At 42.1% G+C, this 16349-nt stretch overlaps 2 protein-coding genes across 5 annotated transcripts; both read left to right on the forward strand.

Annotated features, from left to right (window-relative positions):
* Positions 1-269: 269 nt before the first annotated feature.
* Positions 270-5317, forward strand: LOC115160883 (uncharacterized). 4 transcript variants are annotated; one of them, XM_029711386.1, is made up of 9 exons: positions 270-749; positions 997-1108; positions 1867-1943; positions 2028-2351; positions 3064-3327; positions 3493-3792; positions 3973-4272; positions 4465-4560; positions 4928-5317. In XM_029711386.1, the coding sequence occupies exons 4-9, from the start codon at positions 2123-2125 to the stop codon at positions 5065-5067; spliced, it is 1329 nt and encodes a 442-aa protein (XP_029567246.1). In that variant the 5' UTR covers positions 270-749; positions 997-1108; positions 1867-1943; positions 2028-2122; the 3' UTR covers positions 5068-5317. The 4 variants fall into 4 exon arrangements, with proteins under 4 accessions (XP_029567246.1, XP_029567245.1, XP_029567247.1 ...); XM_029711385.1 differs by lacking the exon at positions 997-1108; XM_029711387.1 differs by lacking the exon at positions 997-1108 and having other exon boundaries at positions 2028-2329.
* Positions 5318-7233: 1916 nt separating this feature from the next.
* LOC115160885 (uncharacterized) lies at positions 7234-15868 on the forward strand. The gene is made up of 10 exons (XM_029711389.1): positions 7234-7870; positions 9143-9466; positions 9704-9967; positions 10132-10431; positions 10611-10910; positions 12578-12679; positions 12798-12872; positions 13586-13669; positions 13763-13794; positions 15397-15868. The coding sequence occupies exons 1-10, from the start codon at positions 7732-7734 to the stop codon at positions 15430-15432; spliced, it is 1656 nt and encodes a 551-aa protein (XP_029567249.1). The 5' UTR covers positions 7234-7731; the 3' UTR covers positions 15433-15868.
* Positions 15869-16349: the final 481 nt, after the last annotated feature.

The following is a 16349-nucleotide window of genomic DNA, read 5'->3' on the forward strand; positions in this document are numbered from 1 at the left end:
TGTACACAATAAATGGTGATGTTAATACTAGTTTGGCAACAGTGTCTCAGCTTATTTTACCATCTGATTGTCCTGTATTAGAAAAGCTTTGAACTTTGAATGGACTGTTGTAAGAGACTGACAATAATGTAGCAAGTTCAGCTTTTTGGTTTTGAAAGCCTTTGGTTGCATTTGGACATCATGGTCTATGGAATTTCAACAAATTCACCAAGTTTTATTTGCTTCAAAAGTAAAATGTCTTGTTTCCATCATATTAATTATAATATCTGTAACATCCTTGTAATAATACTACTTCTATTATTTTTAATTGCACAGCATTTACATTATATTCTGCTACATGTTGCTAAACTGTGACATGTTTGACTATTGTTTTGATCCCATTGATGCCTATTATGACGGTGGTGTGGCATTGATAATTTAACCCTTAATCCTACTCCTTAATCCCTGCATGCTACATACAGTATATGGCTGATACCAGTAAAGTGAGATTTTATGAAGTCCTATATCCTCAGATTTGCACTCATTTTAAATTGCATCACGTGTAGTTTTGGAACTTCTTCTTTTCTTCAGTCATTTCCTGAACATATTTATCAGAGACGTCAGTAATGATATGAGTTGGCTACTGAGTAGAGAGGGGAACAGAACAGTAACATACAGCAACATGGGGCAGTACAGAGGCTCTATGGGTGTAATGTTGTTGTGGATCCTGCTGTGGATATCTAGATGCGGTCAGGGACTCTCAGCTGAACGTGAGTAACGTGTTTCTGGTTTAATTATTTGACATTAAAGAGTCACCATTTAAAGAGGTAATCTGTAGTTGTTACATCCATTTGGAGACCTTTAAATTAATGATATACACCAGCATAGCCGCGGGAAGTAGTTTGGGGTGGGATGCAGTACATTTTTTTTAGCCAACGGGGGATGGGGGAGGGGCTGAGAATGTTTTATCAAGGTGGTTGCGTTTTTGTGTGAATTTTTAAGGATATCTTTATTCAGATTTTTCAGAGGGCGCTGCAGCAGCCTCAGCACCCTTACCTCCCACGGCTGTATACAACCGGGGTGGGAAACTGGCGGCCCGCCCCTTCTGAAGACCCTCGGATCAATAAAAGTAATACATTTAAAAAAGTAAAATATTTTACTCAGTCGGGGTCTCAACCTACAGTTGCAAGTTAGAATAGTATAATACACAATGTGACATTTTTTAAATTTGGTTGTGCTTCAGCAGTTTTTCTCTGATGCAGTCACTGATTGTCAGTCAATTAGTCAATGTCAGCTAAACAATTTTTTATTGGTAAGTTAGTCTAGCTGCTAGCTATCTAACTTAGTAATCATGGTCGAATTACCGTCCGGTGGGCCCCCGTTGATTTTGTTAGTCAGTCTCACTCAGATATCATATTAAAAACTGCAAACATTTCTCCTCACCCTATGGCAAAATGTGTAGAATTGCAGGAAATTAATAAAAAAATATCAACCTGTAGAATTGTACAAAATGAACTCTAAAACATTTTTTTTTTTCTCCGCTGTCAAGATGGGGTCTGCTGAAATGTTTTGCTCACTATGTGGTGGTGGGGGGGATTATGCGCATGTGGTTATGCAGACCTGCAAGGAATTTACGTCCCCTCATGATGAGTTCAGTTTTTGTGGCTCCCACCCCCATCAAAGTTGCTCATCCCTGATGTACACCCACTGATTCTTGAAGATTTGAACTGCCTTATGAGCTGAGTTCAGCTGTTGTACCCCATCAGTATCCCAAATATAAGTTGTAAACTATGTAAATATTAAAAACAGAAATATCTCCAGGCCCATCCCTCAGCTGTTTCCCAAATCAGTAGCAGGTTAACTGCTTTGTTGTTGTTCTATCAGCAGATTGCCCCTTTAAAGCATGACATACAAGTATGATGAAGCTATTGAAGAGTCGTCTGAGAAAGAGAGTGAGAGAAAATGTGAGATTTCAACAGTGAATAATATTAATATAAAGATATTTTGCAGCTTTTTGTCCTATTGTTTTGATTATCTTCCCTCCACAGAATTGTCAAAGAAGATATTTTTCCTTGCCAAGCCCAATAAAAGAGTCACTCTCCAAGTTTCCCCTGCAGTTCCGGAAGGGACAGCGCACCAATGGATGTGGACCTCACATGATGGCAGACACTCAAACACCTCAGTAGTCCAAATCACTTCATCCAGGAATAGACATCCTTCATGGAACATACAGGCTACTTTCTCACAAGAAACAGGATATGATCTTTCTATCCAAACACAATTTGAAAATTCTGGAGAGTTTGTGTTTATGCAAACCAAACCAACTTTAGCTGTTCTGGCGAGATTTGAGGTGTTTAGTTTTGTTTTTAAAGGTATATTGATCATGTTCAGTTTCAAAATGTGTAGAATTTGAATCATTTTAAATATCAATGTATATCGCTGTCACGTCCTGGCCAGTATATAAGGTTAATTGTTTGTAGTTTGGTCAGGGCGTGACAGAGGGTATTTGTTTTATGTGGTTCAGGGTGGTGTGTTTGGTTTAAGGGTGTTTGTTTTAGTAATTCCGGGTGTTGGTTTGTTTAGGTATTTCTATGTGGAGTCTAGTATGTCTGTTTCTATGTCTGGTGAATTGGTGTTGGGACTCTCAGTTGAAGGCAGGTGTTTTCTATCTGCCTTTGATTGAGAGTCTCATAAATGAGGGTGTGTTTGTGTTTGTGTTTTGTGGGTGATTGTTCTGTGTAAGCACTATGCTTTGACAGACTGTTAGTTGTTCGTATTTTGTTATTTTTGTATGTTCATTTTTGTAGTGAATAAAAATCAAGATGAGCATTCACGAACCTGCTGCGTATTGGTCCACATTTTCCGATGACGATTTCGTTATATCGTCAGAGGACGAAGACAACCGTGACAATCGCCTCGTCAATATCAGAATAAAAGCCAAACTTTTGCTGTTGTAATCATTTCAATATTGATTATCAAGCATTCTAGATTTGTAAAAATGTAAACCACTGATTTCCATTTTTCAGCTCGTTTCATCTACTTTTAACAAATTGAAGTAAAGTAATATATGTCTCCTTTTTGCAGTGACACCAAACTATAATGATAATGAAGTGTATGTTGGATCTGATGTGAGTGTGCGTTGCGAGGTGTCCAGCATACCAGATGGGGCCACACTTCAGTGGGAAAGAGATGGAGATTCCACTTCTAACACCACATTGTTCTACAACAGAACTGCCCATATGATCATCCACACTGTTGATCAGAATTACCGGGGGAGATTCTACTGCAATTTCAGACTGAATGGAGAATTGTTGTTTACAGTTTATATTTTTCTGAATGTGCTAACAGGTAAGATTTATTAACATGAATGTAATACATTAATACATGAATTGACCAAATGTTAAATATTCAGGAATTATGGTCCTCAATAATACAAAGATAAGGGTGATCCAATTGCACTATACAGGCCAACATTATCATCAGCATTTTCACTTTAATGTTTCTTTTTTCCAGACACATTTAATAATCCATTGATACATCTGTATCGAGAGAGCAGCAACAGCAGTGAGGTGAAGTTGATCTGCAGGTATAGTTCCTCACACAGCAGAGCCGAATGGACCATGAAGAGATCAAGAAAATCTGTTACTCTGACTTCATCGGACAAAGTCGGACGTGACCGATTCTCATCTCCCCCATTCAGCGGATATGATTTCCCACTGCATGTCTCACCAGTGACATTTGAGGATAGTGGCATTTTCACATGTTTCTTTGAACGCCACATATTCGGCACGTTTAAACTCACAACCATTCGAGGTAACTTTGCTTTTGTCTTTGAGAGAGCAGACACTCTGTTCACGTAGACGGTTGGTTACTATGACAACCATACACTTTTCATTTAATCATTTAATTTAATCAGCTGTTCAGTACATTGTTACAGTTACTGCTCTTTCAGTCAAAGTATAGTACAGTACTTTTTTCTGTTCTTTATCTTAGTATCTGAATCTGGAGGGCCCCCTGGTGGCCAGCCCGTGGTGGTGAGGTGTGAGGTGTCGGAGGTGAGCGGTGACCCTGTGACCCTGGCCTGGATGAGGATGGAGGGGAGCAGGTGGCTGCTGGTCAAACAGGACGTCCTGACAGAGAGTCATGCCAACAGGACGCTCAGTGTGACCCTGCCCAGCCTCCGTAGCGACCAGCTTCACTGGCAGTGTGTGGTGTTCACAGAGGGCGTGCTCAGAGCTACAGCCTCCCTGACCCTCACACTCACCACACAGACAACAATGTCTTCAATGACAGGTAACAACTTGTTATGATAGACTCTCTTCAATTTGACCTAATCTGTTCCAACCTATCTCAATCCATCCACATTTTTCCTCACTGGACCTCTGCTTTCTCCTGGCATATGCCTAGTGTAACAAAATAAATAGGTTACCATGCTGGAGAGGTTCCCATGTTTAATATAATCTAACAGAAGTCTCTGTTTCTTAGGGATGGGCACCGAGACAGTGGTCAGAGGGGTGATTACAATGGCTGCCACCCTAGAAATTCTGGGACTTCTCGGGTTCTACTGTCGAAGACCAAACGGTAAGGAAACACTCCCTCTTGGATAGACTCTCCATAAAAAAGACATCCAACCCAATCCCAAAGGAATGGGACATTGAGGCACTATCTAAAATGTCTGCCTTAGACAGTACCAATCTTTCTCTTTCATTTTGCACCGAGGCAGAGCTAGCCTTCACATGGGACGTGGATCCTTCTCTGCATTAGAGCGCTTTTAATGTCTCCAAACATATGACCAACTTTGATTTTGTAGTGAACTAGAACTCAAATTAACATTATGAAGTAACATACATCTTTCAGAAGTACTGAGTGGAAAACTAGTGAATTAGTGTGTGTAAATGACATCATTGCATACTCTTCTGGTTGATGTGTAGTTGTGTCTTCCATCCAGGCACCCAGACACCCAGACACAGAGACAAAAGGAGGAACCTGCTCAACTGGAGGAGACTAGTGTATAGCCTTGTTGCTAGCCTATGGCCTGTGGCTGTGTTGAAATATAGCTTTCCCACCCATGTCTGTACCAACCAGTGATGTCTTTCACTCGGAATTACCACATGACACACTGTGTTCTGTCAAAAGGTCTGGCAATAGAAACTTCATTGGTGTTAAAATAATGTGTTAATCACCAACAACCTTCCCCTCAAAGACTAATATTGAAAACATGATCATGTTATGATACTGTAAGCATCTTTCCAAAAGACCTAAATAATTTACACTGAGTGTACAAAACATTAGGAATACCTGCTCTTTCCATGACATAGACTGACCAGGTGAATCCAGGTGAAAGCTATGATCCCTTATTGATGTCACTTGTTAAATCCACTTCGATCAGTGTAGTTAAAGGGGAGGAGACAGGTTAAAGAAGGATTCTTGAGACAATTGACACGGATTGTGTACGTGTGGCATTCAGAGGGTGAATGGTCATGACTAAATAGTCATGTTTTTACACTCAGTGTATATTATTTAGTTCATCCTAGAAATGTACATTTCCATTCATCCTCAGTCTGTACTGTTTGTACACAATAAATGGTGATGTTAATACTAGTTTGGCAACAGTGTCTCAGCTTATTTTACCATCTGATTGTCCTGTATTAGGAAAGCTTTGAATTTTGAAAGGACTGTTGTAAGAGACTGTGTCACGGTTGTCATATGATGGAGCGGACCAACGTGCAGCGTGTGTATCGTTCCACATTTTATTATAACTGTGAAACTATGCAAGACATACTAATGACCAAAACAACAAACCGTGACAAAGCGGTGGAACATACACTTACTCAAAACAATCTCCCACAACTCCTAGTGGGAGAAACAACAACTTAAAAATGATCCCCAATTAGAGATAACGATGACCAGCTGCCTCCAATTGGAGATCATCCCAAAAAATACCAACTTAAAAATACAACAACTAGAACCCCACATAGAAATACAAAAACTAGACAAAACCCCCAACGTAGAAAAAAATTAACTAGAACCAACATAGACATAAATAAACTAGACAAAACCCTCTGTCACGAGAATCTGTCTCCGCACCACGTGCTCTCACCACTGGTGTCCCCCAGGGCTCTGTTCTAGGCCCTCTCCTATTCTCGCTATACACCAAGTCACTTGGCTCTGTCATATCCTCACATGGTCTCTCCTATCATTGCTATGCAGACGACACTCAATTAATCTTCTCCTTTCCCCCTTCTGATAACCAGGTGGCGAATTGCATCTCTGCATGTCTGGCAGACATATCAGTGTGGATGACGGATCACCACCTCAAGCTGAACCTCGGCAAGACGGAGCTGCTTTTCCTCCCGGGGAAGGACTGCCCGTTCCATGATCTCGCCATCACGGTTGACAACTCCATTGTGTCCTCCTCCCAGAGTGCTAAGAACCTTGGCGTGACCCTGGACAACACCCTGTCATTCTCCACTAACATCAAGGCGGTGACCCGATCCTGTACGTTCATGCTCTACAACATTCGCAGAGTACGACCCTGCCTCAGACAGGAAGTGGCGCAGGTCCTAATCCAGGCACTTGTCATCTCCCGTCTGGATTACTGCAACTCGCTGTTGGCTGGGCTCCCTGCCTGTGCCATTAAACCCCTACAACTCATCCAGAACGCCGCAGCCCGTCTGGTGTTCAACCTTCCCAAGTTCTCTCACGTCACCCCGCTCCTCCGCTCTCTCCACTGGCTTCCAGTTGAAGCTCGCATCCGCTACAAGACCATGGTGCTTGCCTACGGAGCCGTGAGTGGAACGGCACCTCCGTACCTTCAGGCTCTGATCAGTCCCTACACCCAAACGAGGGCACTGCGCTCATCCACCTCTGGCCTGCTGGCCCCCCTACCTCTGAGGAAGCACAGTTCCCGCTCAGCCCAGTCAAAACTGTTCGCTGCTCTGGCACCCCTATGGTGGAACAAGCTCCCTCACGACGCCAGGACAGCGGAGTCAATCACCACCTTCCGGAGACACCTGAAACCCCACCTCTTTAAGGAATACCTGGGGTAGGATAAAGTATCCTTCTAACCCCCCCCCTAAAAGATTTAGATGCACTATTGTAAAGTGGTTGTTCCACTGGATATCATAAGGTGAATGCACCAATTTGTAAGTCGCTCTGGATAAGAGCGTCTGCTAAATGACTTAAATGTAAATGTAAATGTCACGCCCTGACCTACTCTACCATAGGAAAATAAAAGCTTTCTATGGTCAGGACGTGACAGACTGACTATAATGTAGCAAGTTCAGCTTTTTGGTTTTGAAAGCCTTTGGTTGCATTTGGACATCATGGTCTATCGAATTTCAAAGAATTCACCAAATGTTATTTGCTTCAAAAGGAAAATGTCTTGTTTCCATATTAATTATAATATCTGTAACATCCTTGTAATAATACTACTTCTATTATTTTTAATTGCACAGCATTTACATTATTTTCTGCTACATGTTGCTAAACTGTGACATGTTTGACTATTGTTTTGATCCCATTGATGCCTATTATGACGGTGGTGTGGCATTGATAATTTAACCCTTAATCCTACTCCTTAATCCCTGCATGCTACATACAGTATATGGCTGATACCAGTAAAGTGAGATTTTATGAAGTCCTATATCCTCAGATTTGCACTCATTTTAAATTGCATCACGTGTAGTTTTGGAACTTCTTCTTTTCTTCAGTCATTTCCTGAACATATTTATCAGAGACGTCAGTAATGATATGAGTTGGCTACTGAGTAGAGAGGGGAACAGAACAGTAACATACAGCAACATGGGGCAGTACAGAGGCTCTATGGGTGTAACGTTGTTGTGGATCCTGCTGTGGATATCTAGATGCGGTCAGGGACTCTCAGCTGAACGTGAGTAACGTTTTTCTGGTTGAATTATTTGACATTAAAGAGTCACCATTTAAAGAGGTAATCTGTAGTTGTTACATCCATTTGGAGACCTTTAAATTAATGATATACACCAGCATAGCCGCAGGAAGTAGTTTGCGGTGGGATGCAGTACATTTTTTTTAGCCAACGGGGGATGGGGGAGGGGCTGAGAATGTTTTATCAAGGGGGGTTGCATTTTGTGTGAATTTTTAAGGATATTTTTATTCAGATTTTTCAGAGGGTGCTGCAGCAGCCTCAGCACCCTTACCTCCCACAGCTGTATACACCCGGGATGGGAAACTGGCGGCCCGCCCCTTCTGAAGGCCCTCGGATCAATAAAAGAAGTACATAAAAAAATCAAAAATGTTACTCAGTCGGGGTCTCAACCTACTGTTGCAAGTTAGAACAGTATAATGTACAATGTGACATTTTTTAAATTTGGTTGTGCTTCAGCAGTTTTTCTCTGATGCAGTCACAGATTGTCAGTCAATTAGTCCATGTCAGCTAAACAATTTTTTATTGGTAAGTTAGTCTAGCTGCTAGCTATCTAACTTAGTAATCATGGTCGAATTACCATCCGGTGGGCCCCCGTTGATTTTGTTAGTCAGTCTCACTCAGATATCATATAAAAAACTGCAAACATTTCTCCTCACCCTATGGCAAAATGTGTAGAATTGCAGGAAATTAGTAAAAAAATATACACCTGTAGAATTGTACAAAATTAACTAAAACATTTTTTTTCTCTCCGCTGTCAAGATGGGGTCTGCTGAAATGTTTTGCTCACTATGTGGTGGTGGGGGGGATTATGCGTATGTGGTTATACAGACCTGCAAGGAATTTACGTCCCCTCATGATGAGTTCAGTTTTTGTGGCTCCCACCCCCATCAAAGTTGCTCATCCCTGATGTACACCCACTGATTCTTGAAGATCTGAACTGCCTTATGAGCTGAGTTCAGCTGTTGTACCCCATCAGTATCCCAAATATAAGTTGTAAACTATGTAAATATTAAAAACAGTTTTAGAAATATCTCCAGGCCCATCCCTCAGCTGTTTCAGTAGCAGGTTAACTGCTTTGTTGTTGTTCTATCAGCAGATTGCCCCTTTAAAGCATAACATACAAGTATGATGAAGCTATTAAAGAGTCGTCTGAGAAAGAGAGTGAGAGAAAATGTGAGATTTGAACAGTGAATAATATTAATATAAAGATATTTTGCAGTTTTTTATCCTATCGTTTTGATTATCTTCCCTCCACAGAATTGTCAAAGAAGATATTTTTCCTTGCCGAGCCCAATAAAAGAGTCACTCTCCAAGTTTCCCCTGCAGTTCCGGAAGGGACAGCGCACCAATGGATGTGGACCTCACATGATGGCAGACACTCAAACACTTCAGTAGCCCAAATCCCTTCATCCAGGAATAGACATCCTTCATGGAACATACAGGCTCCTTTCTCACAAGGAACAGGATATGATCTTTCTATCCAAACACAATTTGAAAATGCTGGAGTGTTTGTGTTCATGCAAACCAAACCAACTTTAGCTGTTCTGGCGAGATTTGAGGTGTTTAGTTTTGTGTTTAAAGGTATATTGATCATGTTCAGTTTCTCAATGTGTATAATTTGAATAATTTTAAATATCAATGTATATCGCCTCGTCAATATCAGAATTAGAGCCAAACTTTTGCTGTTGTAATCGTTTCATTATTGATTATCAAGCATTTTAGATTTGTAAAGATATAAACCACTGATTTCCACTTTTCTGCTCGTTTCATCTACTTTTAACAAATTGAAGTAAAGTAATATATGTCTCCTTTTTGCAGCGACACCAAACTATAATGGTAATGAAGTGTATCTTGGATCTGATGTGAGTGTGCGTTGCGAGGTGTCCAGCATACCAGATGGGGCCACACTTCAGTGGGAAAGAGATGGAGATTCCACTTCTAACACCACATTGTTCTACAACAAAACGGCCCATATGATCATCCACACTGTCGATCAGAATTACCGGGGGAGATTCTCCTGCAATTTCAGACTGAATGAAGAATTGTTGTTTACAGTTTATATTTTTCTGAATGTGCGAACAGGTAAGATTTATTAACATGAATGTAATACATTAATACATGAATTGACCAAATGTTAAATATTCAGGAATATGGTCCTCAATAATACAAAGATAAGGGTGATCCAATTGCACTATACAGGCCAACATTATCATCAGCATTTTCACTTTAATGTTTCTTTTTTCCAGACACATTTAATAATCCATTGATACATCTGTTTCGAGAGAGCAGCAACAGCAGTGAGGTGAAGTTGATCTGCAGGTATAGTTCCTCATACAGCAGAGCCGAATGGACCATGAAGAGATCAAGAAAATCTGTTACTCTGACTTCATCGGACAAAGTCGGACGTGACCGATTCTCATCTCCCCCATTCAACGGATATGATTTCCCACTGCATGTCTCACCAGTGACATTTGAGGATAGTGGAATTTTCACATGTTTCTTTGAACGCAACCTATTCGGCACTTTTAAACTCACAACCATTCGAGGTAACTTTGCTTTTGTCTTTGAGAGAGCAGACACTCTGTTCACGTAGACTGTGGGTTACTATGACAACCATACACTTTCATTTAATCATTTAATTTAATCAGCTGTTCAGTACATTGTTACAGTTACTGCTCTTTCAGTCAAAGTATAGTACAGTACTTTTTTCTGTTCTTTATCTTAGTATCTGAATCTGGAGGGCCCCCTGGTGGCCAGCCCGTGGTGGTGAGGTGTGAGGTGTCGGAGGTGAGCGGTGACCCTGTGACCCTGGCCTGGATGAGGATGGAGGGGAGCAGGTGGCTGCTGGTCAAACAGGACATCCTGACAGAGAGTCACCCCAACAGGACGCTCAGTGTGACCCTGCCCAGCCTCCGTAGCGACCAGCTTCACTGGCAGTGTGTGGTGTTCACAGAGGGCATGCTCAGAGCGACAGCCTCCTTGACCCTCACACTCCCCACACAGACAACAATGTCTTCAATGACAGGTAACAACTTGTTTTGCTGCACTTGCAGTCTGTGGTGTTCACAGGGGGCATGCTCAGTGCAAGCATTCCCCTCAGATTCAGTGATTCTGCTGGAAGATCAGAGTTTATTACATCAACATTGACTTTGAAAGGTAACACACATCTGTAGATTACATTAGATCACTCCATCTGAATGATTGGAATCTATTAAATATTCAGTTTGATGACATCATCATAAACAACATACTGTACATCATACAAGTAACCAAATCAATGTCTCTGGATTGCCCTTGGGCCCCTGTTAATTTAAACTGTGATGAATTTAGAGTCTTAGTGTCACGTATACTCCCTCTCCGGCCTCTAGGTCATCAGGCTGCTGATTATCCCACACACCTGTCACCATCGTCAAGCTCACCAGCTCCTCATGACACTCACCTGGACTCCATCACGTCCTTGATTATCTTCCCTATATCTGTCGTGGTGTTTGGGTTTTGTTTTTATTGTTTTGTTTATTTATTTATTAAAACACTCACTCCCTGTAATTGCTTCCCATCTCTCAGCGCACTCGTTACAGAATAACACGTCACCTAAGTGAAGCATTTTTTTGTGTCAATGTAAATGACACCGGGTCTGGGAGCCGCTACAGGCTCTCATGCCTCCGCCGGCTCGTCGGGCTCTCATGCCTCCGCCGGCTGGTCGGGCTCTCATGCCTCCGCCTGATCGCCTGGCTCTCGCGCCCCCAGCTGGATCGCCAGGCTTTCGCGCCCCAGCCGGCGTGACAGGTTCCCGCGCCCCAGCCGGCGTGACAGGCTCCAACGCCCCAGCCGGCGTGACAGGTTCCCGCGCCCCAGCCGGCGTGACAGGTTCCCGCACCCCAGCCGGCGTGACAGGCTCCAGCGCCCCAGCCGGCGTGACAGATTCCCGCGCCCCAGCCGGCGTGACAGGTTCCCGCGCCCCAGCCGGCGTGACAGGTTCCCGCGCCCCAGCCGGCGTGACAGGCTCCAGCGCCCCAGCCGGCGTGACAGGTTCCCGCTCCCCAGCCGGCGTGACAGGTTCCCGCGCCCCAGCCGGCGTGACAGGCTCCAGCGCCCCAGCTGGCGTGACAGGTTCCCGCACCCCAGCCGGCGTAACAGGCTCCAGCGCCCCAGCCGGCGTGACAGGTTTCCGCGCCCCAGCCGGCGGGACAGGTTCCCACGCCCCAGCCGGCGTGACAGGTTTCCGCGCTTCAGACGGCGTGACAGGTTTCCGCGCTTCAGACGGCATGACCGGTTCGCTCCTGATCCCCGGGTTCATCCCCTTTGTCGGCGTCGGGGAGGGGGTACTGTCACGTATATTCCCTCTCCGGCCTCTAGGTCATCAGACTGCTGATCCTGTCACCATCGTCAAGCGCACCAGCTCCTCATGACACTCACCTGGACTCCATCACCTCCTTGATTATCTTCCCAATATCTGTCACTCCCCTTGGTTCTTTCCTCAGGTGTTATTGACTCTGTTTCATGTCGGTGTGTTTGTGTTTCGTGTTTTTTGTGTTTATTCATTAAAAAACTCACTCCTTGTAGTTGCTTCCCGACTCTCAGCACACTCGTTACACTTAGCAAATGGCGTCAGCTGTGTAGTAAGTACTCAGGTATCATATCCCAGCATGTTCTCTCTCATACTCTTTGTTCATGTCTTTTTGGTTACCACAGATAACCATCTGCAGACTGTGGTCATTGTGGCCTGCATTGCTATGGCTGTTGCTGGGGTCCTGGTTGGTGCTCTGGTGTTCTACCTGAAGAGGAAGAAGACAGGTAAAATACACTGATAATGACCACATTGCTGATCAAACTTGTTGGATTGCTACATCTTAAATTTAGGCCTATGTCAACAGTTGTGTGAACGTTTTTGCAATGATCGCTTTTTTCAAAGCTGTGACGAACCTACCACTGACCCAGAAGAATGACCCAGTCTACGATAACACCACAGATTCACGAAGAGACCAAGGTATACACTTCTCCACTTTGGGTCTAATATGATGTACAATATAGATATGGCAGTGGAGACTCCTCAGAGGAAGAAGGGGTGGACCATCCACTATTATTTATAGTGAAACATTGAAGTTATCCTTTTTGGATAAAATTATACAAAACATATTCTCATCACCAAATAACTGATTTAAACACACTGTCTTGCAATGGTCGACAGTAGCCTCAACAGTACTCTGTAGGGTCACACCATGTTGTAGCAGGAGTACAGTTATCTTACATCGACTTCAATATAAAACCTAGGAGGCTCATGTTTCTCACCCCCTTCCATAGTCTTCCACAGTAATTATGACGCCTTCCGGAGGACGTCGTCCAACCTCAGAGCGCTTGCATCATTAACTAACATGTTGTCCATCCAATCAAAATATCAGAATGAATCTAATACTGAAAGCAGAAGCTACCGCCAGCTAGCACTGCAGTGCATAAAGCGTGGTGAGTAGTTGACTCATTGAGAGAGAAGACAATATTTGAACAGTTTTTTGCATGAAATTCACTGAGGATGGTCCTCCCCTTCCTCCTCTGAGGAGCCTCCACTGGTACAGTAAGGAGGAAGTAGAGATGACTTTCAAGATGACATTCGGAATGTTCCACAGTGCCAACCGATATACGAAGTTGCACAAAAGTCACAACTGTGTTAACATTTTGGCTTCTTTTATTTTTTTTTACAACCAGAGAGCCAGAAGGGTCAAACAGGTGAAGATGAGAATGAGGAAGTTCATTACTCTGAATTTGCTTTGGGTGAACCCAGGCTTGTTGGTGAGTAGTGTGTGTGTGTGTGGAAAAACAGAATGGTTTGTTGAATGTAACTTGTGCAGATGAAGCGTAACTATATGATTTTCTTTTTTTCAGATCCCAACAGAGTCACAGCAGGGTCAAATCAGGTAAGAATAGCACTTTATTAAAATGATCATTTTGTTATTTATATACAGTACCAGTCAAGGGTTTTTATTGTTAATATTTTCTACATTGTAGAATAATAGTGAAGACTGCAAAACTATGAAATAACACATGGAATCATGTTGTAACCAAAAAAGTGTTAAACAAATAGAAAAATATTTGAGATTCTTCAAAGTAACCACCCTTTGCCTTGACAGCTTTGCACACTCTTGGCATTCTCTCAACCAACTTCATGAGGTAGTCACCTGGAATGCATTTCAATTAATGTGTGTGCCTTAAGTTAATTTGTGGAATTTCTTACCTTCTAAATATGTTTCATTCAATCAGTTGTGTTGTGACAAGGTATGGGGTGGTATACGGAAGATCCATATTATGGCAAGAACAACTCAAATAAGCAAAGAGAAATGACAGTCGATCATTACTTTAAGACAATGCGGAACATTTCAAGAACTTTTAAAGTTTCTTCAAGTGCAGTCACAAACCTTCATGCACTATGATGAAACTGTCTCTCATGAGGACCTCCACAGGAAGGAAGACCCAGAATTACAGAAATTGCAGCCCAAATAAAAGCTTCACAGAGTTCAAGTAACAGACAAATCTCAACAACTGTTCAGAGGAGATTGCGTGAATCAGGCCTTCGTGGTCTAATTGCTGCAAAGAAACCACTACTAAAGAACACCAATAAAAAGAGACTTGCTTCGGCCAAGAAACACGAGCAATGGACATTAGACTGGTGGAAATCTGTCCTTTGGTCTGAGTCTAAAGTTGAGATTTTTGGTTCCAACCGCCATCACTTTGTGAGACGCAGAGTAGGGGAACGGATGATCTCTGCATGTGTGGTTCCCACCGTGAAGCATGGAGGTGTGATGGTGTGGGGGTGCTTTGCTGGTGATACTGTCAGTGATTTATTTAGAATTCAAGTCACACTTAACCAGCATGGCTACCACAGCATTCTGCAGCAATACACCATCCCATCTGGTGGGGCTTAGTGGGACTATCATTTGTTTTTCAACAGGACAATGACCCAACACACCTCCAGGCTGTGTAAGGGCTATTTGACCAAGAAGGAGAGTGATGGAGTGCTGCATCAGATGACCTGGCCTCCACAATCACCCGACCTCAACCCAATTGAGATGGTTTGGGATGAGTTGGACCGCAGAGTGAAGGAAAAGCGGCTAACAAGTGCTCGGCATATGTGGGAACTCCTTCAAGACTGTTGGTGACACTGTTTGAGAAAATGCCAATAGTGTGCAAAGCTGTCATCAATGTAAAGGGTGGCTACTTTGAAGAATCTAAAATCTAAAATATATTTTGGTTTGTTTAACACTTTTTTGGTTACTACATGATACTATATGTGTTAATTTGATGTCTTCGCTAATATTCTACAATGTAGAAAATAGTAAAAGTAAAGAAACACTTGAATGAGTTGGTGTGTCAACTTTGACTGGTACTGCATATATATATATATATATATATATATATATATATATATATATATATATATATATATATAGTTACTATTTGTAATATCTGTCTAAATGTAGTGTGCTTGTTTTTTAAACTGGTATTCATGTCCATACATACAGGAAAGTGCTGTGATCTATTCAACTCTCAACATATAAGGAAACATGTATTTTAGATGGATAAAATTACCATGTTAAGTCAAGATTGTGTTCCACATTTTAACAATTACTTAATGTGTATTAGTCTACAGAGAAAATTATACCACAATACTGATTGCTTATGCCAGTTACCTTTTATTTTAAACCTATGAGATTTGTTCAATTAGTTTATTATACTGCTTTTGATTCATGTGTTTAATGATACAGTAATATATGCTTACTAAGACTGCTGTGTAAATACAGCAGCTAGCCCAATTGGAAGGTTTAAATTGTAGGAAGGCAATTTTGGTCTGAAATATTTTGATGGTTGTAACCTACATTGCAGCCATGGATGCAAATAATAGTTTTATATATTTGTAGTCTTTCATGCATGTGCATTTTGTATGTTTCGATATATAACATTCGATACATGTTTAAATAAAAATGTTTTTCATCATTTGATGTCTACTTATTGCATAGCTGAGTGGAGTTGGGTATGTTACCAGTAGATGGCACTGTTGGAAAGAAAATGTTTATTTGCAAGAACACATTACATGAGGTTTGAGAGGAGAATAATTCATTTCTTTCAGCCCTCTTTCCTTCTCCTTTGCTATCGCTAGTTCCTTTAGGGATTGCAGTGAAAAAGTAGTAATTCAATGCTTTTCTCTCCCAAAGGTATGTAGGCACACTAAATGCAATGAATAGACTGCACATCCAGAAGGAATGTCTTTATGCACAGACAGGTGCAGAGTAGCACCAAAATCCCTCCTGCTTTGTGCAGAGGTGTGTGTGTGTGTACGCAGACACACACACATGCTCGCTTATGTGAGCATGCTTGTGTGTGTGCGCATTTGGGAGCTATTGAAAAGATCCAAGGTCTCCTGAAATGAAGTCTTTTATACTTGATTTCGAGAGAAGGAATGGGAAACGAAACATGA

This window comes from Salmo trutta, chromosome 24 (assembly GCF_901001165.1).
Source record: "Salmo trutta chromosome 24, fSalTru1.1, whole genome shotgun sequence".
Taxonomy (NCBI): domain Eukaryota; kingdom Metazoa; phylum Chordata; class Actinopteri; order Salmoniformes; family Salmonidae; genus Salmo; species Salmo trutta.

Bases quoted from the DNA above. Each gene is read 5' to 3' on its own strand.
- LOC115160883 (XM_029711384.1), top strand. From the start codon at position 611: ATGAGTTGGCTACTGAGTAGAGAGGGGAACAGAACAGTAACATACAGC. The intron at 3,328-3,492 runs GTAAGATTTATT...TCTTTTTTCCAG, and splicing joins TTTTCTGAATGTGCTAACAG to ACACATTTAATAATCCATTG. The intron at 4,561-4,927 runs GTAAGGAAACAC...TCTTCCATCCAG, and splicing joins CTACTGTCGAAGACCAAACG to GCACCCAGACACCCAGACAC.
- LOC115160885 (XM_029711389.1), top strand. From the start codon at position 7,732: ATGAGTTGGCTACTGAGTAGAGAGGGGAACAGAACAGTAACATACAGC. The intron at 10,911-12,577 runs GTAACAACTTGT...TGGTTACCACAG, and splicing joins AACAATGTCTTCAATGACAG to ATAACCATCTGCAGACTGTG. The intron at 13,670-13,762 runs GTGAGTAGTGTG...TCTTTTTTTCAG, and splicing joins GGGTGAACCCAGGCTTGTTG to ATCCCAACAGAGTCACAGCA.